This window comes from Rana temporaria, chromosome 4, assembly GCF_905171775.1.
Source record: "Rana temporaria chromosome 4, aRanTem1.1, whole genome shotgun sequence".
NCBI lineage: Eukaryota > Metazoa > Chordata > Amphibia > Anura > Ranidae > Rana > Rana temporaria.
This window is the reverse complement of record NC_053492.1, coordinates 210,368,547-210,393,296: the sequence shown is the minus strand read 5'-3', so window position 1 is coordinate 210,393,296 and position 24,750 is coordinate 210,368,547. Positions and strand designations below refer to the sequence as shown.

General features: G+C 36.6%; 1 protein-coding gene across 1 annotated transcript in view; it reads left to right on the top strand.

The window, feature by feature from the left end:
• CSMD1 (CUB and Sushi multiple domains 1) overlaps positions 1–8,751 on the top strand; it is an 833,985-nt gene extending 825,234 nt beyond the window's left edge. Inside the window, exon 65 of the mRNA XM_040349812.1 lies at positions 4,324–8,751. Coding sequence (XP_040205746.1) covers positions 4,324–4,483 — 160 coding nt within the window. The 3' untranslated portion in view covers positions 4,484–8,751. The remainder of the gene's footprint in view (positions 1–4,323) is intronic.
• Positions 8,752–24,750: the final 15,999 nt, after the last annotated feature.

The window sequence follows — 24,750 nt, the reverse complement described above, 5'->3', positions numbered from 1 at the left end:
CACTAAAAGTAATGACAGCGACAATTCTACAACTGAGCAAATTTCTGTGTTTTTGATTTGATTAAATTATTGAATAATTTTTATTATATTATTATTTGTTATCATTATTTATAGTTATTTATTATATTATAATTTATGATTTTGTGTTTCAAACTTTATCATACCCGGGATGTCTACTAGACTCTTGTTTGGACAGATTTCAGTGAGTTATTCCTAAGAATTGCAGGTCTACAATATAAAACGCCAAATTTCCATGCAAAATAATTGTACCGCTTTCAGCACCTAAAATCTGAAATAATCATACCGCCAGGGAGGTTAACCACTTGCCGACCAGCTCACGCCGATATAGGCAGAGGAAATGCCTATGTAAATGTAGGCGAGGAGAGGCAGAATGGAGAATGTAAACAAGGCATTTCCCTGTTCTGCCTAGTAACATGACAGAGATCTTCTGTTCCCTGTCATCGGGAACAGTGATCTCTGTTATGTCAGTGGTAGCCCATCCCCCCTACAGTTGGAACACGTTGAGGGAACACACTTAACCCCTTTATCACCCCCTAGTGTTTAACCCCTTCCCTGCCAGTGACATTTATACAGTAATGAATGGCTATTTTTAGCTTTGATTGCTGTATAAATGTCAATGGTCGCAAAATAGTGTAAAAAATGTCCGATCTGTCCGCCGCAATGTCGCAAGTTCAGATAAAAATTGCAGATCACCGCCATTACTAATTAAAAAAAATATAATAATAAAAATGCCATAAATCTATCCCTATTTTGTAGAAGCTATTAGCCGGATTCACTAAGACTTACGACGGCGTATCAGTAGATACGTCGTCGTAGGTCCAAAGCCGCGCCGTTGTATCTTTAAGTGTATTCTCAAAATGAGATACGCTTCTCAGTTGCTAAGATGCGACCGGCGTAAGTCTCCTACGCCGTCGTATCTTAGCTGCCTATTTACGCTGGCCGCTAGGGGCATGTACGTTGATTTACGCTTAGAATATGTAAATGAGCAAGATACGCCTATTCACGATTGTACTTGCGCCCGATACGCTGTTTACGTAAGGCGTTTTTCCAGGGTAAAGATAAACCACCAAAAAGATGGCTCAGCCCATGCAAGGTATGGACGTCGGAACAGCCGTTGTATTTTACGTTGTTTGCGTAAGCGTACGTGAATGGGACTGGGCGTAGGTTACGTTCACGTTGAAAGCAATTAGTATTTGCGAGCATGCGTGCGCATGTGCCGTACGATCGGCACTTCATTTACATGGGGTCACGATTCATTACCATACAACTACCTGCCTATTTTGAATTAGGCAGGGTTACGCCGGGCCATTTGCCCTACGCCGACGTAACTTAGGAGGCAAGTGCTTTGTGAATACAGTACTTGCCTCACTATGTTACGTCGGCGTAGTGTAAATGGGATGCGCTACGCCGACCTAAAGAAGCGCCGCTCTACCTGAATCCGGCTATATATCTTTTGCTCAAACTAATCAATATACACTTATTGTGATTTTTACCAAAAATATGTAGAAAAATACATATCGACCTAAATTGAGGAAGACTTATATATATATATATATATATATATATTTTTTTGGGGGGGGGATATTTATTATAGCAAATATATCTATAGCACAAAAAATAAAAAAATCGCAAGAGGTGATCAAATACCACCAAAAGAAAGCTCTATTTGTGGGGGAAAAAGGAAAAAAAATTGTTTGGGTACAGCGTCACACGACCGCGCAATTGTCAGTTAAAGCAATGCAGTGCCATACCGCAAAAAGTGCTCTGGTCATTAAGGGGGTAAAATCTTCCAGGGCTGAAGTGGTTAAACAGAATCTCCAAAACAATTAGACTGAACTCTGAAAGTATTGTCACATTTATTACAATGAACATGTTTATATGAACTTATATACCTTGTATTTGTCTCTTGCCTGCTGTTAAAACATAATAATAACGCAAAAACTTCAATAAAAAATATACAGATATAAAGACAAATCCTATCAGTAATATCCATCATTGGAAAAAGTTATGAAATCAACAATTAGTGGCTGATTACAACAATTAATACAACCACTATATTAATAAAAAATATTTTAATGGCAAATACATTTAGAAAACTTGCAGTTACATGGGCATAACTTAGGAGCTAATTTTAGGCTGATAACAAATACAAATAATACACTTTTATGAAATATATATTTCTTCCCACTGAAAGCAAAATATATTTTCATATTATATGCATATATTTGCATGTATTTGCAATTTATTAATAATCACATGCCTTAAAGCACTCCCGTCTTTTTTTGATTTTTGTGTGTGTTGCTATGGGTCAGTGAGAAAAAGTAACACATTCTATTAAACTTGTAAATGCACCAATGGTATATTTTGTGATTATATATAGATATATATATCTATATAGATAGATATATTTAATTATTTACACTTTAAATTGTATGTAAAGCCAAACTTTTTTTTTATAGTGTAGGTTTTTTTCTGCTATCGATGTCCTGTTGGGGAGATTTCCCTTACCATTCTGCCCCAGGGGCACAACAAAAAGTGAGAGGAAAATCAATTTTCGCTGTCCCCATGTGAAGATTTTTCCTCATCATTTGTTCTAATGACAACAAAAACATTTTGGTTTTTGCATTACCTTCTGTTTCAATTAATATGGTCACCAGGACAAATAAGGAAGGTGAATCTTTCCATTGGAGACTAAGACAGTTATAAAAATGATCAGTTATATTTTTCCCTGCTTTTTCCCCATCTAAAGACAACAGGTTTTTTTTTGTAGGTCCATGAAAAAAAACATTCAAAACTGCTGCTATTTAGCAAAAATTGGTTAGAAACGTTGTCTTATTTTATGAAGGTCTGTGTACTAGATAGAAGGTTAAAAGAAAAATTTCAAGAAATTCAAGAAGGGCAATAAAAAAAAAATTTTTTTTATGTAGCAGAGAAGAGATACAACCTAAGTATGCTTTTTAACCACTTAAGACCCGGACCATTATGCACGTTAGGACCTTGCCCCTTTTTGCGATTCGGCACTGCGTTGCTGTAACTGACAATTGCGCGGTCATGCGACGTGGCTCCCAAACAAAATTGGGGTCCTTTTTTTCCCACAAATAGAGCTTTATTTTGGTGGTATTTGATCACCTCTGTGGTTTTTATTTTTTGTGCTATAAACAAAAATAGAGCGTCAATTTTGAAAAAAATTCAATATTTTTTACTTTTTGCTATAATAAATATCCCCCAAATATATATATATATATATATATATATATAATAAAAAAAATTCCTCAGTTTAGGCCGATACAAATTCTTCTTCCTATTTTTGGTAAAAAAAAAAATCGCAATAAGTGTTTATCAATTGGTTTGCGCAAAATGTATAGCGCTTACAAAATAGGGGATAGTTTTATTGCATTTTTTTTTTTTACTACTAATGGCGGCGATTAGCGATTTTTTCGTGACTGCGACATTATGGCGGACACATCGGACAATTTTGACACATTTTTGGGACCATTGTCATTTTCACAGCGAAAAGTGCTATACAAATGCACTGATAACTTTGAAAATGACAATTGCAGTTTAGGAGTTAACCACTAGGGGGCACTGTAGGGGTTAATTGTGACCTCATGTGTTTTTCTAACTGTAGGGGGGCAGAGCTGGACGTGTGATGTCAGTGATCGTCTTTCCCTATATCAGGGAACGGACGATCACTGACATTGCCACAATGAAGAACGGGGAAGGTGTGTTTACACACACCTCTCCCCGTTCTCCAGCTCCGGTGACCGATTGCGGGACACCAGCGGCGATTGGGTCTGCGGGTGAGCACTTAAAGAGGACGTACATGTACGTGCTTGGGGTCCTTAAGTGGTTAATAATACTTCACAATTTGCCCTAAAAATCTCTGTGCGGTTGATTTACTAAAGCCAGATAGGATGTGTACTTTGCAAGGGAATTCTCTCCTTGGCTTAGTGAATAAAGTGCATCTCTGATGACTTTCATCATCCAATCATATGCAAGAAATAATTTTGTTTCTTTTCCTTGCACATGATTAGGCACTCTGTAGAAATGTTCATTACATTCACCCAAACTATTGAAATATTCCCCTAGCAAATTAAAACACTTATATGCCTTTAGTAAATCTTTACAAATTGCATAAGTTCCATCCTCAATCTTTTCAAAATGAAAGAAAAATATTGAGCTTGATTTGGTCTTTTATATTTATTATACATAACTGAACATATTTAAGATAGTTTTGACTGGGTCTTGTTTCATTTATTGACTGTCTGTATTCATTTTTTGCTTTAATTTTTTTTTTTTTAGAGCAAGACCCAAAGTGCAATACAATGGATATGCTGGTCATGAAAATAGCAATGGACAAGCATCATTTGAAAATCCAATGTATGATACAAACTTAAAACCCACAGAGGCAAAAGCTGTTAGATTTGACACAACATTAAACACAGTATGCACAGTGGTATAGCCTTTGGAGTCAATTAAGACTTATTCATAGCCATACCTCTGAAGGACAAACTGAAATCCCATTGGTGCCCTAAACCAATATCTCTACTACTTCTGTCTTTGCTGCTGCAAACTCTAACACCATATGTCAGCAAACAGTAGATACATCTTTGATGCTCATTGAATGAGTTGAGTCTTCTGAAGATCACATGAAGAATGTTTCTTTCTTTAAAAGAGGATTACAATGTCTGTCTTCAATATGCTTGCCATGGAGGAATACTTCAGGAAGACAAATAAGTCATACCAGTTGTTATTTGGATGCCTTTCACTGCAATATCTTGGGCACTTGGATAAATCCTCAGCTACTTTGATGTGTGAGATCATCAAAGGGCGTGTATTTTTTTGTATCCCAACAAAAGTGAATGTCCTGGAGGAGACGCCCACTGGAAGAAGAGGACAACCTTTTGTATGGTTGCACATACATTAAATGCTTTATCATGAAATCAGTGACACTATGTGACAGTTAAAATGAACCAGATTTATCAGACACTGTTTGTGCGCTGGGTGGTTTGTTAATCTTTCCATTCAGTTGGTGTTGCAAAATATTACTGCACAATTTTTTGCACTAGTATGTTTGAAATGAGTGAGTTTCATCCCATCAACAAAAACAGGGTTTATAATGACAATGTTCAGTTGTTTAAACTCATTTCCATTTGACCCCCATTTTACTAGACACCAAGTTTCATTATTCCAGCATTTATTAAAATACATAATTTCTTAACAAAAAAAAATCAAAAAGGAAATTGGAAACTTTGTTTCTGTGCAATTTAATGCTGGCTCTCATCTTCATAAACCACACCTGATATCATGTCCAAAAGCAGCAGTCAATTTTTGTACAATATATATTTTATGTCTTATTTTCTTATAAAAATAAATAAACAAAAACAGGGTTGACATTAAACATTTGTATTATACAATTAAACAACAAGTGTTTGGAAAATTGTGAATAGTAGTTCATTTACACTTACACAAAAGAGAAATATATATTTGGAAAATGAATTTGCTATTTAATATATGCCTCCAAAATTATTATTTTTTTGATCACAGCGATGAACATTCTTTCTGTCACATTTTGGGTCAGAACTGGATCACAAAAGGATATGGAAACTCAGAAAATAAATGTTGCTTCCAAATTGTTAGACGCAAAGTCTGGCATGGTTCCTCCCAAGTGTAAAATTGTATGAGGCATTTCCATTAGTAGTACAGTAGTTTCTAACAAATTCAAATTTAGAACAATTGGAAGTTTTCTGTAATTCCTGTGGGAAGTGTGGGAGCAATGCATCTTGCTGGATTATTCTCTTTCCCTGTATTTCTTATATAAAATTCTTACCAATGCATGGGAACAAACTTAGAGTGAACCTGTGAAGATAGAAGTATGGTAGCTGCCATTGTTCACTTGTGATCCTGACTTCTATACCTCCAGATATAACTATGGAAATTTGCTGATATTTAACCTTTTTTTCTTCTTTAATAAGGAAGAGGAACCTTGTTTAATCCAAATTTGTTGAATAAAAGCTGCCTAGTGACTTGGTTACCTGCAACCAGCATAGAGACAGCGAAGACTAAAAAGTCTCATGTACCATTCTGCATACTGGTTCCATAAGGGAAGAGGTTTTTGCAAATTGGTCTATTCACAAAACTACCCATTTCAATTTCATAGAAATTGTTACAAAGCAGAAACTCTCAATTCCACTCATTGAGCTGCTTATGTAAAATTTCCTTTTAAAATATTTTTTTTTTAATTAGAGGGTGTGTTTTTATTTGGGAGAGGGGTGTGTTTAGGGTGTTTAAGGTTAATTTCATCTAGTATTTTATTTCCTTATTTTTTGTGTATATGATTACTATTTATGCATTGTGGCTTTGTGAATTTTTTTACAGTGTAATTTTCTGTGAAAAAAATGTAAAACAATAAAGCCACGTATAAGCTTATTTAACTCAGGGACCCTTTAAAACCTACTGCACCCATGAAAGCCCTGAACAACTCAATAATTTCACATTTCTTGTTTGCCTTCAATGCATTTTTTCAAAATGTTTGGTCAACATTTTTTGATTTGTAAAATTTTCAGGGAATTAAAAACCATCAATTCTGCTCATCCCCAATGATAAAGGTCAGGATGACAGATCTGGAGCCTGCAGCAGTGGCAGCTTCCACAAATCTATATTCACAGATTCAATTTAAAGCAGAGTATTGAGTCTAGAGTAAAGTTTACTTGTTCTCAATATAATAGAAACGTTTAGTGCATACACTTATTGGATGGAAACACCTGTGACATTAATCTCTTCCTGGCAGGTACAAAATGTTTAAACTATACCTTTGCTGTATCTTCCAAATTGTTATTTTCTGTAAATTGTATGTCTACCCAGAGTTTCATTTTTTCTTGTTATGTTATAGTTGATATACTGAACTACCCGAATACTGATAGTTTACATACTGAACCACCTGAATGCTGCATTGCTAAATCACACACACAAAAATACAGCAGCTCAGAGAATATATAAATCTAACATGGAGTCATAGCAAAGACAAAGGTTTGTTTTTAGTTTTTGATTAGAGACCCTATTTTATATGATAAATGTATGGCCAAAATGAAAAGATTTTCTGAAATTTTTATTCCCAGCATGAATGCTTAAACTTGTAAAAATAAATTGTGGGATGCCTTTTTTCAGATGACAAATAAACAACAAAATAATTTAGTGCATTCAGTAGTGATATAAGTGCCTTTTGGATAGCCTGGGATATTTTTAAACACAGTTTTGCTAAATTAGCATTGTCAAACAGGCTATTCTTGATGACTTCCAGTATACATATTTAGCTGGCATATTTCCCTTTTGGACTCACTTGGGCCCTGTTTAAAAAGTGCCTAAAAGGAAATTTTCTGTGTTGATTATTTTTCTTTCATTTTTTAACTACAAACGCTATATCTGAAAGTTTGATTGATGGCTATAAGCAACACAGATGCTTTCCTTCTGGTCAGTTTGGGGTTGATTTTATTACGAGAGTAGAGCATGTTCAATTTTAATGGAAATTTTCACTTACAGTGGTTTAGTGAATGTTGTGAAAATTCACTTTGTAAAAAATACTTAATCATGTACAGGGAAAAAAATGGATTTTCACTTACACAAGAATGGATTTTTCAGCAGGGCTTTACATCATGAACATTCACTCTGTAAGTGAGCAGCTTATGCTCCTTTAGTAAACCAACCCCTTTGAGAACCTGGAACATTTATGTTTTATGAATCATCTAATATATATACAATATACAGTATATATAATATGTTGGAATAAAAAACATTAAATTAAATAATATGTTCAGCTTCTGTTTGTGTTCACTATATTTTGTGCAGGTGGAAGTAGTATTTTTGTAATTTTATAATAAGCTGCTGGTTCAACAGGGAGATACTGATGAAAGACACCCCTAATCAAATACCCTGAAAAGAAAGGTATCAGGAAAGAACAGAAAAATATGTTTTTTTTTCTTTGCCAATCTCCTCCCCTATATCTGATAATATTTTCAATCTGCATTAACTGAAAAGGAAAGCAGAGATTTTATAGAATAGAAGGAATTTACAAAAACCTTCCTAGTCATGCTGTAATTGAATCTGTGTGTTATTGCTTATGGTAAAATAATTTTTCAGTCCATGCAGAGTGACTACATTCGTCATGTAGGTGAGAAGGGCAACTGTTAGCACAGCTTTGCCTTTAGTGCTTCCTGTGTTGAAAAGCAGATGTGTTTTGGGTACAAAATAAAGAAAGAAAATAAATATATATATATATACACTTCTTAAAAGTATTAAATGTATATGGAACCGAAGGAAAAAAAATATTTACAGTATTTGACAAGTGCCAGGTATGCATTAAGGTCCATTGAAACTAAAGTGTTTGTATGACTATATAAGAACAATGCTGTAAAAAGAATAACACATTTTGGTTTACTTATACCTACTCATGTGTCTATTTCTGCTAGTACTTTTCAATGAAGACCTTCACTTATGTCTCTATGAGACATGAATATGGTAGTTAGCATTCTTTGGGTGAATGCATGTAACTGAAATGTTTCCTGTACCAACAGAATAATGTCATTTAGAAGCTTTAGCTGTATTATTATAATTATTTTTACTATGTCATCTGTGAACGACTCTCTTTTGGTCAAACAGCTAGGGAAATATCAGAATGTTGCAATTGTTATTCACATGCTTAGTCTCTCTTCAATTTTATCCAGTTTGTTTTGAATTTCTAGGTGCATGTTGTTTAGATTAAATTTAAAGGCTAAAATAATAATAATAATAATAATAATAATAATAATAATAATAATAATAATAATAATAATAAATGCACATATATTGCAGGAAAAAAAGTGAATTTACTATTTTTGGCAAATTAACCTGCAAAGCATTGCAAGTGCTATGCCAAGCTCTTGCAGACTCCAGTTCAAAGTCTGCACAGAGGTAAGATCGTTCAGTTATAGACCTAGAGGAAGTGTCAGTAGACACTTGTGTTCCATTAAGAATCATGCTGTGGTAACAGATGGGATCTGTAGTTGATTCATTTGCTGATCTCTGTAGGAATGATGTGGCTGTGTGATGTAAGTGGAGCCATACACAGCAGCATGGATTTTAAATATGAAATGTAATGGGTAGAAGAACCCTTGCAGGCTGTCTGGGGGGGCATTTTGGGATTGGATGAGTCCACTTTGCGCCATGTTACATGTTACACCCTAAATATGAGTGTAAGATGTAACATTGTAGTAAATGTGGAGATAGTCTATACTGTAAGGCCCCGTACACACGACCAGTTTCCTCGGCAGAATTCAGCTTCCGACCGAGTTTCTGGCTGAATTCTGCCGAGGAAACTGGTCGTGTGTACACTTTCAGCCGAGGAAGCCGACGAGGAGCTCGACAAGGAAATAGAGAACATGTTCTCTATTTCCTCGTTGTTCTATGGGAGCTCTCGGCCCGCCGAGCTCCTCGGCGGCTTCAGTGCTGAACTGGCCGAGGAACTCGATGTGTTTGGCACGTCGAGTTCCTCGGCCGTGTGTACGAGGCTTAAGTCTTATCCAGACTTAAAGGGTGCTAAATATTAGATGACAGTTAATTCAAATCAATAGGAAACTTTCCAATGACTTAATGATAGGTGCTGATGAAAAGTATCAGGAAAAGCTCTGCTCCAAGGTCTCAAATAACTCTACAATTAGTATCAGTGAAAAAATGCTTTCCTTGCAATACATCCAAATGCATCCAAATGTAACAAAGGCTACAGAGCTTACTAACCCTTTAGTCATGGATTGCCAGACCATAGTTCATCAGCATTTATATAACAGTGCATTGCCTAATTTTTCTGTTTATAGCTAGACCTACACTGCACACCATCCACTCAACATCCTTAGGTTTAAACCGTCAATTGAACCTTGCCATGCAAAGGTGACCATTATATCTAAATACATTTATGAAGAAGGAATACACATAAATACATATGCTACGAAAAGCTTAGAGGTTTTCTGGAATATAAATGCAGAAAAAAGTACATCAGAACATAATTTTAAAAATTATAAAATAGTTTTTAGATGATAAAACATAATGATTCCAGTAATTTGAAACCATGGAACATTTACCAGGATATAAAGATTTTAGATATACTGATTTGTTTTTTAATTGTTTTAGTTATTCAAAATGTGTACCTAAAGACAGCTGCCTAGAAACTAAGGTTATCTCAGGATGCTAATTTTACGTTTACTCATACTGGCTTTATTAATTAGTGTGTGATATGCAAGAGCTGTAAGTATTGCCCTCCAAATCCTAAATTTTGATGAAAAATTGCCATTCTAACTTTAAAAATATTTGGAAATTCTGGTTGGTGTCAAGCTATGTCAAGTGTTAGACAGTATGCTCAATCATAACTTTTTTTTTTATAAACTGTACTATATAAGCTTACAAAAAATACTGATCATAGACCATACTTCCTGAAAACAATGTGTATCCTAGACATTGAAGAGGTAGGCAGCATTTGCGTCAATTATACAAAATGAAATATGCTCCAAAATTGAGAGCATGTCTCGTCTAACAATTGTGTAATATCTCTTCCTTTTTGTTGAATTTTACATAAAGTGAAGATAGGGATCTTGTTGGTAAAAAAATTCTTACTACTATATCATGAAAAGTCCAAAAGAGCTCTACAAATGAAAGCAGTGTTACAAAAACTTTGAACTTTTGGTCTAAAAGGAAGTGTGTGTGCGTGTGTGAAAAAATGGGGGGTAGAAAAGGAAACCAGTAAGATGTGATTCTTAATTCCCCCCCTAGAATGAAGAATATGGAAGAATATCCAGTCAGCCACAGTTCTACTCAAGTATTCAGTTACATTTTCCACGGGTTCCCAGACAGTGTCAGAACATTTTACAGTGTTATATAACTCAGCTGTGGATTTTATGTTCTGAACCCTCTTAATATGTTTGTAAAGTAAAAATTTGCCTCTTTAAAAACTGATTAAACAGCACACTACTATATGTAAGAATACAGTATGAGTATAGGAAAATAAAGTTTCCTTATATGTTTAGATACAGATCACAACTTTTGACAGTGCCACTGGAGCCCCCTGAAATGCCTTTGCAAATGCAGATTTTCAAAAAATCGGTATCTGCAATGATTTTGGTATAACCCAAGCTCAAGTAATAGAAGTCCTGGCAGGCTATCAGAAGGATCATTGTAACAGCTCTTTACATTACCTGCTACCCAGCATTTCCCTTAGCTTAAAGCTAAAAAAATAAACATTTTTAAAAGTCAGCAGCTACAAAAACTGTAGTTGCTGACTTTTAATAAGCACACTTACCTCTCCAGGGTGCCCGCGATGTCAGCCCCCCGAGGCCAATCCATCCATCAGATTGGGTGCCGGCGCCGCCATTCGTACAAAGGGAAACAGGCAGTGGAGCCTTGTGGCTTCACTGCCCATTTCCTACTGCGCATGTGCGAGTCACGTGGCGCTTTGTGAATATCCGACTGTCTTCCGGGACACACACAGGTCCCAAAAGACAGCGTGCCAATTCCTCAGAAGACAATGCGAGGAGTACGAAAAGAAAAGAGCTAGCCGCAGTATAGGAAGTGGCAGATTAGGAAGACTGCCTAGCAACAGCCATTTCTGGTAAGTATAAAAAAAAAACATTTTTAGGAGCCTTTTTATGCAATTGTTTTTCACATTTTTAGGAGCCTTTTTATGTATTTTTTTTTAGGGTAAACCTCCACTTTTATACTTTTTCTCTAGGACAAGTTTACTTTTAAGTGAATTTGCCACAGGATCATAAAAAGCAAACTGACCTTCAAGCATATGTTCACTGGGAACCAGGACTTTGGAGTATGGGCTGGACAAGTTCAATCCTCCGGTCATATGGGCCACCAATTACCAGGCCTAAACACTATTTCAATAGTGGTAGAAGTGGTAGAAGGAGGCAATATCTGCCATATACAAATATCAACTTTTGATGCAGTGGAATCACTTTGCTTCCTGTGACATCTCCCCCCAACATGAGTACTTTAAGCACTTGACATCTGGAAGATTTAGCCAGGCCATTATTTGAGTAACAGCACAGCGTAATTTTAAATGACAATTGCGCGGTTGTGTGAGGCCTCGTACACACGACCGAGTTTCTCTGCAAAAACCAGCAAGAAACTTGCTGGGAGATATTTTTTTGCCGATGAAACCGGTCGTGTGTACATTTTCGTCGAGGAAACTGTCGAGAAACTCGACGAGCCAAAAAGAAAGCATGTTCTCTATTTCCTTGACGGGAATGGAGAAACTTGGCTTGTCGAGTTTCTCGACGGCTTCACAAGGAACTCGACGAGCAAAACGATGTGTTTCGTCCATCGAGTTTCTCGGTCGTGTGTACGAGGTCTGACACTGTACCCAAATTAAATGTATGTAATTTTTTCCCCACAAATATAGCTTTCCTTTGGTGGTATTTTATCACCACTGTGTTTTATTTTCTTTGTGCTATAAACAAAAAAATATAATAAAGAAAATGTTGCACTGACAAAATAGTTATATATTGTGGTATGTCCTTCCTTAATAAGTATTGTCAAAATATAAAAGAAAAATATTAACGTAGGTAATTAAAACAAAATAGGTAATTGATTTTTGCCATTTTTATATATTTTTTTCTAGTAATGGCGGTGATCTGCGATTTTTATCCAGACTGCGACATTGCGGCGGACAGATCAGACACTTTTTTGAAACCATTGACATTTATACAGTGATCAGTGCTATAAATAGCCACTGATTACTGTATGAATGTCACTGGCAGGGAAGGGATTAACCCTAGGGGGCGATCAAGGGGTTAAATGTTTCCCCTCACTGTGTCTTCTAACTGTGGGGAGATGGGACTGACTGGGTGAGGAGACCAATCAGTGTTCCTATATACTAGGAACACATAATCTGTCTCCTCTCCCCAAACAGGACGGGGAATTGTGTGTTTACACACACAGATCCACGTTCCTGCTCTGTCACGAGGGGACGCAGGTGCCTGGAGGACATCACGGCCACCAGGTATGCACATAGGTTCCTCTGTGATGCGGCGCACTCCATTTACCCCTTAAAGTGACAGCCATACATCTATGGTGATTCACGCAGGGGAGCCATTTTGCCGCCACTGGTGGGTGGTCGGCATGTGGCTAATATTAAAGTGATATAATGTAAGTGTCCAAAAAACACTAGCAAGAGTCCTTGTGCCACCTCATACTCCCCAAGGGATAGATAAGACAAAAATATCTTCTTACCAGATATTAAAGTGGAGTTCCACCCTTTCACTGTATATTAAAGTCAGCAGCTACAAAAAGTATAGCTGCTGAATTTTAATAAACAGACACTTACCTGTTCCACGGTCCAGCGATGCGGCCGCATGGAGCGTCGCTCCTCTCCCCGTGCCTCCATTCATGGCCGGGCACACACTGCTCATGCGCGAGTCACATTGTGTTCCCCGAATGGACAGGCGATCTCCTGGGACCTGTCACGTGTCCCAGGAGGTTTCCTAGATTGAGGGGCCACCTAGGGGCAGAGGAGGAGTCGCCTAGGCGGTCCCTGAGTGGAAGTAGAAAGTGGGACAGGAAGTCCCACTCCTACCAAAGTGCTTAAAGCGGAAGTTCCACTTTTGGGTGGAACTCCGCTTTAAGATCTTTCAAGGCCTATATGCACTCTAGTGAGTAATCGCCCCTCAGTTTGGATATATGCCAGCTTTACTGTTCAGCCTGTTAAGGGATGCCAGTGATGCATATAATGGTCTCATAGGGGCCTCAGACCCGATCATGCAATCTTTTGTTATTCTAAAGAAGTAGCTGTTTGTTTAGACATGGACAAACAATATTTTTAACGTTTTGCTATAAAACACATCCAATTATTATTTTTTTAATTAGAAATTTCTTCATAGATTTAGGCCAATATGTATTCTGCTACATGTTTTTGGTAAACAAATCCCAATAAGCATATATTGATTGGTTTACGCAATTGTTAAATCATCTACAAACTTTGGGATATATTTATGGAACCTTTTTTATATTAGTAATGGCAGCGATCAGTGACTTAAAGTGGGACTGCGATATTGTGGCAGACGTTCTGACACTGCCACTTTTGCCACTTTGCCTGGACTCAGTGACACTAATACAGTGATTAATGCTAAAAATACGCACTGTCACTGTACTAATGACACTGGCTGGAAAAGGGATTAACCTCTAGTGTGATCAAGGGGTTAACTTTGTGCCTAGCCAGTGTTTGCATTTTAACTGTGTGCTGATTTTACTAGGGGAAGTAATATATTCTAACTTCTGCATTGCAGGAACACAGAATCCAGTCCTTCACCCCTGTCAGAACTGAGATATGTCTTGTAAACATGGGCACATCCAGTGGGTGCTGGAGGCAGTGGAGGACATTGAGTGGCTCCTGCTGGGAATTATCATACCAGAAGTGGCCCACCTGGCAGCGTGTGCATGCCCACTGTGGGCGGAAGTCCAAGATCACGTATATAGACTTAATACAGCTCCCAGCTGCTGCCCTGTAGGGAGGAAGGGAAGCGGTTAAAAGCACATTGATTAATTAGGCTAACAATTAGGCTACATTTAGTCCATCATTTTTATTTATTTTTTGAATATGATGGCTTGATCAGATTAATCAATTTTCTAAAAGTAAAGAAAATATGAAGCATCTTCAAATTATTGGATTGGGGAAATCATCTCTCTTACTTCACTCGGTCCTTGAAGAAAACATGCATAAATATATAGGAATCTGAAAAGATCTGCATACCTACAGTAACTTGGGTCCTTATTTCTTATTTTGGCTAAGATACATATATGTTATTATAGTGTACTATCCCAAACACTATTTAAGATGTCAACTAATTCCACTGTGACTCTCTTGCAAGTTAATAGTGACATATCTGACATTAATACTTCTTGTCTAGAAAAAAGAAAATTACCATTGCTTGCAATAGTGTAAGAAGCACCAACATTGCCAATGTGTCAAGCTATACATCACGTGTGAAGTCAGCATTTCACACTGGGGCATTGGGGGCATTGGCGCTTTATCGTTGTTTTAGCTGCGCTTTTCGGGCACTAGCGGAACGCTGTTAACCCCCTCTGGCTTTCACAGTGGAGTGACAGAAGAGGCGCTTTGCAGGCGCTATTTTTAGAGCTATAGCGCCTGTAATGCACCTCAGTGTGAAAGGGGTCTAAGGGATAACCATCAATATATTTCATCAAGAGTAAGTTTCTAAGCAGAGAACCAAGTTTTTACAGTTGATTTTGGCAAAAAAAAAAAAAAACACAGAATTGTAAACCAATAAAGAAGTACTGAATTTTCTTTAGAGTTCAACAAGTTTTATTTGTTATAGATTTCAAAACCAGTTTGATACAACAGTTATCCATCCACATACATAAGTCAAAATCATTAAAATCTCAGGCTGACATGTATTGTCACAACTGAAGATTATGGAGACTTTTTATTCTTGGGAATGTGTTCCTCGCTCTACTACTAATACATATAAAAACATAATGAAAAGCTTTGCCTTGTCATGTCTTTAACCTAACCATGCCTTGTGATCATTATACTAACTGATGCTTATATTGTTAATTTTATTGGAAAAATAAAGTAGACTTAGCAACAGATATATTCGTCATTGTAAAATCACACATTCTAAGTAAAGAGTAATGCAGCGTACACACGATCGGTTCGTCTGATGAAAACGGTCTGATGGACCGTTTTCATCAGATGAACCGATCGTGTGTGGGCCCCATCAGTTTTTTTTCCCATCGGTGAAAAAACGTAGATCCTGTTTTAAAATTATCTGATGGTTAAAAAAACGATAGAAAAAAACGATCGTCTGTGGGGAAATCCATCAGTTAAAAATCAACGCATGCTCAGAATCAAGTCGGCGCATGCTCGGTTGCATTGAACTTCATTTTTCTCAGCACGTTGTTGTGTTTTATGTCACCGCGTTCTGACACAATCGTTTTTTTAACTGATGGTGTGTAGGCAAGACTGATGAAAGTCAGCTTCATCGGATATCTGATGAAAAAATCCATCAGACCGTTTTCATCGGATGAACCGATCGTGTGTACAGGGCATAAGTGTAATGCTTGTGGATATGTATTGCCTCTTAGGGATCTATTTAAAAACATTTTTACCAAGATTTACCCAACTTTTACACAAAATTCATATATTTTCTAAGTAAATCTTGGGTGAAAACTGTGTGACACTTTAGTGAATTTTGCGTGAAGCTTGGGTGAAAACATTGATAAAAGGACCTTTTAGCATCCCACTGGACAATGTCTTTATCTTTCTATCTCCTCAGTCTTTGGTCTGGCACCCTCAGCAGTCAACACCTATTTTCTGGACTTAGTTGTTCATCAATAAATGAAAAAATCATGTAAATCCTGGTGCCTCCATGGTAACTTTTATGTCTGTGTCTAGAACAGTTAGCCTCCCAGCCGCTGCCTCTCACTTTGTGACCCAAAAATAGTTACAGTTTACAGTCTGAGTGATAATTGAGAGAGGGAATGATTACCTGTTATCTGCAGCCAACTCAAACTCCACTCTCCCAGCATGTTTTTCTCAGGCCCTGATAAAAAGAACAGTTTTCTTTTCTTTTTTTTTTTTTAAGTATACTGTTGCTGCACATTGTGACATGTCAGGGATTCATTAATGTAGGAATGCGAAGTTACAAATAGGTCTGCTGTAATATATCTAGCCAATGTTCCCCACAAGTTTATATACACATTAGCTATAATAATTTTCCAAACAGAATCCTTTCTAACTACTGTATTCTGCTGGCCCTTTTTTTAAGCAGAGTTATATTCTAACCTACTTTTATGTAAATGTTAATTACTACCTTTTAATATGTATCAAGCCTTTTAGATGATAAATTGTCACCTGTTTCCATTTGCATGCAGTTAATTTTCCTAGAACTACTTCCAAATTGCAGATCAGTGATGAAGTTGTTAGTGCATATAATATTTCTTTTGTTGCTTTTTAATTTGTTATATTTGTTATAAAATGTGTACAGTATGTGTCCAAGTACAATTCCAACCCCAAATTGTACTTATTTACGTTATCGATGAGACATGTCTAATATTTTTCAATAATTCCTATCAATTTTATTAGTCTCAACACGATTTGGTAATGCCAGCTTTGGTTCATAGAACTTATTATATTCATTATTATGATTAACTAAAAGTAAAACAATAGTTTACTTTAAGATGCTAACTTTACTAAGATATATTAAGTGACACATACTTCCAAATTAATTTTTTGTGTATTTTTAAATATTTTTATTTATATATTATGTACAAATGAAGATTGTAAATACTGTTCATATAAATATTTTTATTCTTGTATTTTAAATAAAGAAATTAATTTAATATGAACAGTGAAATATGTCATTTCTTCACCTGTCTTTGCAATAAAAAGTCATTATGCTGAAAAAGTGAAAAAAAAAGATAAAAAAAAAACTAACAATGGAAGCTCTTACATTTTATACAAATATTCATTATGGTTTCAGAGTTTTCTGTGATTTTTGTTAAAGACAAATTTAAAGATTTTTTTTTTAACAGAAATAAGGAGGCTGCCATTGCCACTTTCCTCTGCAAATATTAGCTGACATGCCTACTCTGACTTCAAAACTGTCTGGACAATATTCCCAGAACAAATATACAGATCAGAAATGATGCCTACATCCTGACCTAATTAGCCATTTACTTGGTAGAAATAACTGCTCTGACAGTATTGGATCTAAAGAATCAGCAAGGAAGTCAAATTACCAATCTACTAAAAAGGGGATCTGCGGTGATGGGCTTCAAAAAATTTTCTTAACAGATCTCAGAGATAACATAATTGACTTACAGAGGAGAATATCCTGTACTTTTTTTTTTCTTTAAACATACTGGATATTCATACAGAAAATCATTATTACTAATACTATATTAGAAGTAGTATTTAAAAAAAAAATGTATTGAGACTTACTGTAATAGGTGTCTGCTGCGCTAGATAAACCTTAATTACGTATAAATTATAAACATTTAAGCAGCCAGCACAATGTTGGTGAACAGCAAAAAAATAATATATAAAATAGGTGCAGCGCTTAAAAAACAGCCTTATTGTCTTGATGTGCATTCCTCGCACATCATGAACAATGCACATCAAGACAGTTATGCCGCGTACACACGATCGGTTCGTCTGATGAAAACGGTCTGATGGACCGCTTTCATCGGACGAACCGATCGTGTGTGGGCCCCATCGTTTTTTTCCCCATCAGTGAAAAAACTTAGAACCTGTTTTAAAATGATCTGATGGTTAAAAAAATGAAAAAAACTATCATCTGTGGGCACATCCATCGGTTAAAAATCCATGCATGCTCAGAATCAAGTCGACGCATGCTCGGAAGTATTGAACTTAATTTTTCTCAGCACGTCGTAGTGTTTTACATCACCCCGTTCTGACACGAACAGATTTTTAACTGATGGTGTGTAGGCAAGACTGATGGAAAAATCCATCGGTCCGTTTTCATCGGATGAACCGATCGTGTGTACGTGGCATAAGGCTGTTTCTTCAATCTTTCGCCATCACAAGCTTAAACATTTGTGGAATCAACATTTTGAATACGGGGATCGAGTGTAGAGACTAGGATATATATATTCATCCTGTTATATCTGCTAATACCTGATTGATCATGGCTGATCAAGAGTTAGGGTTCCTTTCCCATTCAATGCTCATTTGACCGCTGTGATAAGGAGAGTAAGAGGCAGTGGGGGTTACTTACTAAAGGCAAATCCACTTTGCACTACAAGTGCAAAGTGCACTTGAAATTGCACTGAAAGTGGACTTGGAAGAGCAGCCTCTGTAAATCTGAGGGGGGATGCAAGGAAAATAAAAAAAAAACAGCATTTTAGCTTGCACATGATTGGATAATAAAATCAGCAGAGCTGATATTATTGCTATACATGTAAGTATGGCTGACTGAACTTGGCTACATGGTAATATGATTATTTGGAAACAAACCCTTGAATAACTTTTTTTTCTTACAGGCCCTTTTGCTATTCAGTATGTCAGGAGATTTCACCATAACTGCTTTTGAATATAATTGACAAATAAAAAACAAACTGGAAAAAACAATTAAATTTAAAGCAGCGCTGTAATGTAAACCCCCATTCAAAATGAAATATGCAACTATTGTGCGTTATAAAAAACCTAGCGTTTTCATACATGACATCAACATCCTCATAAAATATCTTTAATGATCCTTAAAAATAATCCTCTACAGTGTGGTGTAGTGTAGTGTGGTACCACAAGTATTAAATAATCTTCCACATACCACCACATGAATCCGTGAAGTTCCATTCCCTGCAGGCTGCACACTCATCGGAACATTGTGCCTCTCATATTATGATCGGCATATAGTGATGTAAGATATACACCACTTCATTCACTCTTCATTCCTTAGATGGCCATAAAAAGTTGCAAATGGAAAAGAATAGGGTAATTTTGGATAAAAACACATTTATTAATCAGACTCCCCCACAAATACTACTCACAAACATAAAATTATTCAGGTTCATCAAATATAGCCATCCATCCAACCCAGTAACACTCTCAGCTGAAGTCGCCAATGCGGGTATGCTAGCTAACACAATCAGCATCTTACCCAGGCCACTACTCCGTCACATCATCTAATAAAATATTAAAGTGAGCGCATTGCCTGCAGGAAGTGGCACTTTACAGATTCAAGTGGTGGTGTGTGGAGGATTATTTAATACATGAAGAATTTATGGTGTGGAACTATGGACATTAAGGATATTTATGGAGGATGTTGATGTCACATGTGACAACATTTTTATAACACACAATAATTGCATGTTTATTTTGAAAGGGGGTTTAAGTCACAGCGCTACCTAAAAATTAGATATTTTTTTTCTGGTTTATGTTTTATTTTGTTGAGAAACATACTTTTAGAAAGGATACACACAACCCTGAAAAAGATTCCTTTCCATTTCTGTACCTATAATTTTCCTTCTTATCTCCTTCTTACTTCTTTTCGTTTTTTTTTTTTTTTTTTATGGATTCTGAAAGGATCATTCCCTTTTTCGATTCATAAGCTCAAATGCTTAGAGCTGAACTCCATAAATTCAGCTAGTTTGTAACAACTGCAGGCATACTATGAGTAGAGATGGGCTGAACACCCCCTGGTTCCGTTCACTATAGAACTCTCGAACATCGCAAAAGTTTGGGCTCTAATAGCAAACCCCTTTGAAGTCTATGGGACCGAACTTAAAACAATTCAACAGTACTCACTTTTAAGGCTAATATGCAAGTTATTGGTCATAAAAAAGTATGTGGGCCCAGCTACTGCTCTGGGGACATGTACCAATGCAAAAAAAAACTTTTAAAAAACATTGTTTTTAAAGGAGCAGTGATATTAATGATGCTTAAATAATCCCTTAAGGATTGAACCTCTTTATGAGATTTGTTTTTTTTTGCTAGAAAACTACTTAGAACCCCTAAACATTTTATATATTTTTTCCTAATACCCTAGAGAATAAAATGGCGGTCATTGCAATACTTTCTGTCACACCATATTTTTATATTGTGAAATATAATGTTACGCTGAGTAAATTGATACCCAACATGTCACGCTTTAAAATTGCGCCCGCTCGTGGAATAGCGACAAACTTTTACCCTTAAAAATCTCCATAGGAAACGTTAAAAAAATTCTACAGGTTGCATGTTTTAAGTTAGAGAAGGTCTAGGGCTAGAACTATTGCTCTTGCTCTAACAATTGCAGTGATACCTCACGTGTGGTTTGAGCACCGTTTTCATATGCGGGAAGCTACACGCATATGTGTTTGCTTCTACACGCAGGCTCAGCAGGGAAGGGGCGCATATAAATTAATTTTTTTCTTATTTATTTTACCTTTTATTTTTACACGGTTTTACACTTTTCTTTTAAAAAAAAATTGTCACTTTTTTTCCTATTTCATGTCATGTCATGAATGTAAACATCCCTTGTATTAGAAAAAAAAGCATGAAAGGACCTCTTAAATAGGAGATCTGGGGTCAAAAATGCAAAAAGAATGAAATGTCATTTGATTTTTTTTTTAATGTCTCGTTTTGACATTGCTTCCACCCTGTAATGGTATGGAGACGGGTAGGGGCCATCTTCCACTCACTCGTCTCCACACCTAACAGGACACAGGACCCGATCACCTCTGCCGCTCCCGAGAGCACTGAAGCGTAGCGGGAAGGGGCCCCCTCTCCCACCGATGATAAAAGTGATTTGCCACAGAGACCACTTTTATTTGAAAGCGAACCGCCCATTGAAGAAGAGGATACCGGGGTTATGGTAGCTAGCTGCTGCCATAATAACGATATCCCTCTTTCAATGTACCAATGTATAACAGTGGCTCATCTATACTGTGTATAGAGCCTGCTGCATTAAAACTGACATTTATAAAGAAAAAAATGACATTTAAATTGCAAGCTTTCTTTATTTTGTAAACAATAGCTTGGGGCGCCAGTGTGTATGAAGAGGCCACAATTTACTGAACTCGGAACAAGATTAGAGATTTTTTGCATAATGTCTGGTGTCTCTTTGGCAGTTTTTAGATGGAAATAACACATTTTTGCACCACCGTGAGCAAGCCTTATGTGAAGAAGTCAAATTTTAGTACACTCAGGCCAAGATTAACAATTTTTTGGGATAAAGTCTGGTGTCTCTTTTGCAGACTTTGGATAAAAGTAACAAGTGCGTAAAAAAATTGGGCTTTAGGCGTTGTTGGTGCCCTCACCCCCTAACTTTCTAGAGGTAGTCATGATGAAAGCAAGAATTGGCTTTGCTGTAAAAAAAAAAAAAATTGGTCTTTGGATGTTGGCGATGCCTTCAACCCGTAACCTTCTAGAGGTACTCTTGATGAAAGCAAGAATTGGCCTTTGCGGAGTCTGTGGATAGACGTGCACTTTTATCTATCACAAAACCTCAGGCAGCACTGAATGCCCATTTGGAAAGTACGCTGGGTGCAGGGCAGCCCAGAAGCTAATTTGCATACTGGGCAAGTTCTGGCCAGTGCTCTATTCTCAAGACCCAGAAAGCTCTCCATGTCTTTTTTGCCCCAGATAATCTTCCACCATATGATGCAGACCCTGCCGATGGGATCTTGAAGCTGACAGCCCTGGGCATCAAGGACTAATAACATTTTGAAATGCACCCTTCTCCACCACTCTTTTTAACCAAAAATTTCATCTGAATACATTTTTTAACATTCTAGTTAAGTTCAAGCTCAGATAAGCAAGCAAATGCTGTTACAGAAGAATCCAAAGCTCTTTTACAAATATTGTACCCCAGCATTTCCCCAGCAGTCTGCAAATGTTCTTCATCATACCACATTACAGAAAAGAAGAAAGACATCCTCTGCTGTAAAAGCTAAAGTAAAGCTTTAATTCATCTGTTTAATGCACAGACAAATCAACTTGAACCTTTTCATTGAAATAGGATGGGCATAATTGTAAATGTGATATGCAAATGCCATTGCAGTTTCATACTTTCTAAGTCACTGACCCATAACAAGTACTGATATCTATACTTTCTCAGAAAGAATTCTGACATTTCTCTGATTTTAATTTGTTGCATGCTTGTTCCTGATCTCTGATGTATTAAAACCAGACAAAGCCAGGCCAGGAATAGGTCTCTCCATTTTGCTCTCATAAGAAGTGTTCTTAAATCGAGCACCCCTTCCCCCACATCCTGCATAATGATGCCATTCTTTGATTTGAATGCTTTCTAAAGTCGGCATAAGATGGATCGAATCTCATCCTGTTCAGCAGGCATCAGCTGAGATTTGAACCATGTACGAGCAGGCTTAATGTACCCAAGTTGATCAATCAACCTGAGTACAACTAGTCTGGCAGATTTTACATGTGAATGTTGCTAGCGGCTGTTATAGCCACTAGTAATAATCACTGTGTTCTTACCAGAAAATTTAAAAGCGGAGAGTTTAGTGGGACTTTATATGAGGAAATGACACAGTCAATTACCTCCATCCCTGTTATTTGTTTAAAGGAAGAGCGAAGGAGAGCGGGACTTTAAATGAAGTGTGTGCGGGAAAAGCTTGAAATGGTAAATGATGATTGAAGTAGATTATGATCATTTAATACTTTCATATAATGTATCATTCATAACTATATTACATTATTGAAGAAGATCATAATTATACAGTATTAAATACTTATATAGATAGATTCAAATTCATGTCAACAAAAAGACAAGGATGATAAGGTTAAAATACATAGACTTTTATGGAAATCAGCAGTTCAGAACAAAAATATACAGACACAAAATGCAATATCGGTATTGTAGTAACATATAGTTGGAGCATGACGTTGTTATCTCTATGCGTTTCGCGACTTTAAGTCGCTCATCAGGAGCAAAGATGCATTGGTCTTCTGTAAATATAAAAGCACAAATTAGGCTGGTTCAGGACATCTGACATTCTGGGGACTGTGAGCAATCAAAGTCCCAGTTGGTACTTACCGGGAGAACACATGAGTGATTCCCCTATCAGTACTGACTGTGATGTAGTTGCAGGAAGGAAAATAATTCAATCAATACAGCATAGGATAATAGAATTCTGGGTTTTGCTGCATCCATACAGAGAGTACTGAAGTCAGACAAGTGTACTTTAAGGAACTTATTGCCAGTACATACAGACTTTTTTAGGGATATATTTTTAAAGACTTTTCTTCTGTTTTTTTTTACTTGATGTCTATGTCCAGTTTTACTGGAATGGAAAGCAATGAAAAAAACACAAGTTGTGCAGAATTTTAGGTAGTGATGAAGATTAACATGTGTTGTTCAATGGCTAAATATGTGAAAACAGAACAGTTTATAGTTCTCAGAGGTCATGTCAATGAAACAATGTGGAAAACATAAGGAATAAATGCAGAGAAAATTAACATAAAACAACACGCCAAAAGCAAAAATAAATGTGCTTCATGACTTGGTATAGTTTGATAATAATACAAAAAAGTCCCTAGAGGCATCCTTTGACTTTATTCTTTTATGAGAGGATAAATATCACAGTGCTGAAGGGATTATCCAACAATTTAAAATCCTGTCCATGGCTGTTTCTAGAGAATATACACATGAATGTTAGACATACTTCATCTCTTACGACGCCCTAGATTTATCATCATTGCTACAGGGGAAATCAATTTCTTTTCTATCCGATGCTTTTTTAAATTCCTTTAGTGTGAAAGAAACTTCTACTTTTTTTCTTTCCCTTGAACACACTGGTGACCTGCAATTGAAAGATTCTTCAAAAACCAAAAGTTAAGATAATGCTTTGAAAGTAGTGCCATGCTTTTTTTTTTTACTTTTTATTATGTGGCAACATGCCTTGCATCAAATTCTCTGTTGTGAAAACTAAAATGCTGAATATGAGTACACTTAATTAGTGTAATGAATATGCAATACTGGAGATATTAACATTTTATATATAAAATAACAGAGTAATAAGACCCAAGATTTAAGGGGAACTAATGTACCATATTTATCAGCGTATACCGCGCACTTTTTTACCCTTAAAATAAGGGGAAAATCGTGGGTGCGCGATATACGCTGATACCCGCTTCCCGCGCTTAGTTTGAATGCCTGCGCCGATATATACCGAGCGCAGTACACTCGGGTACATTCGGCCAGGCTCAGCTTCGCTCGTAGT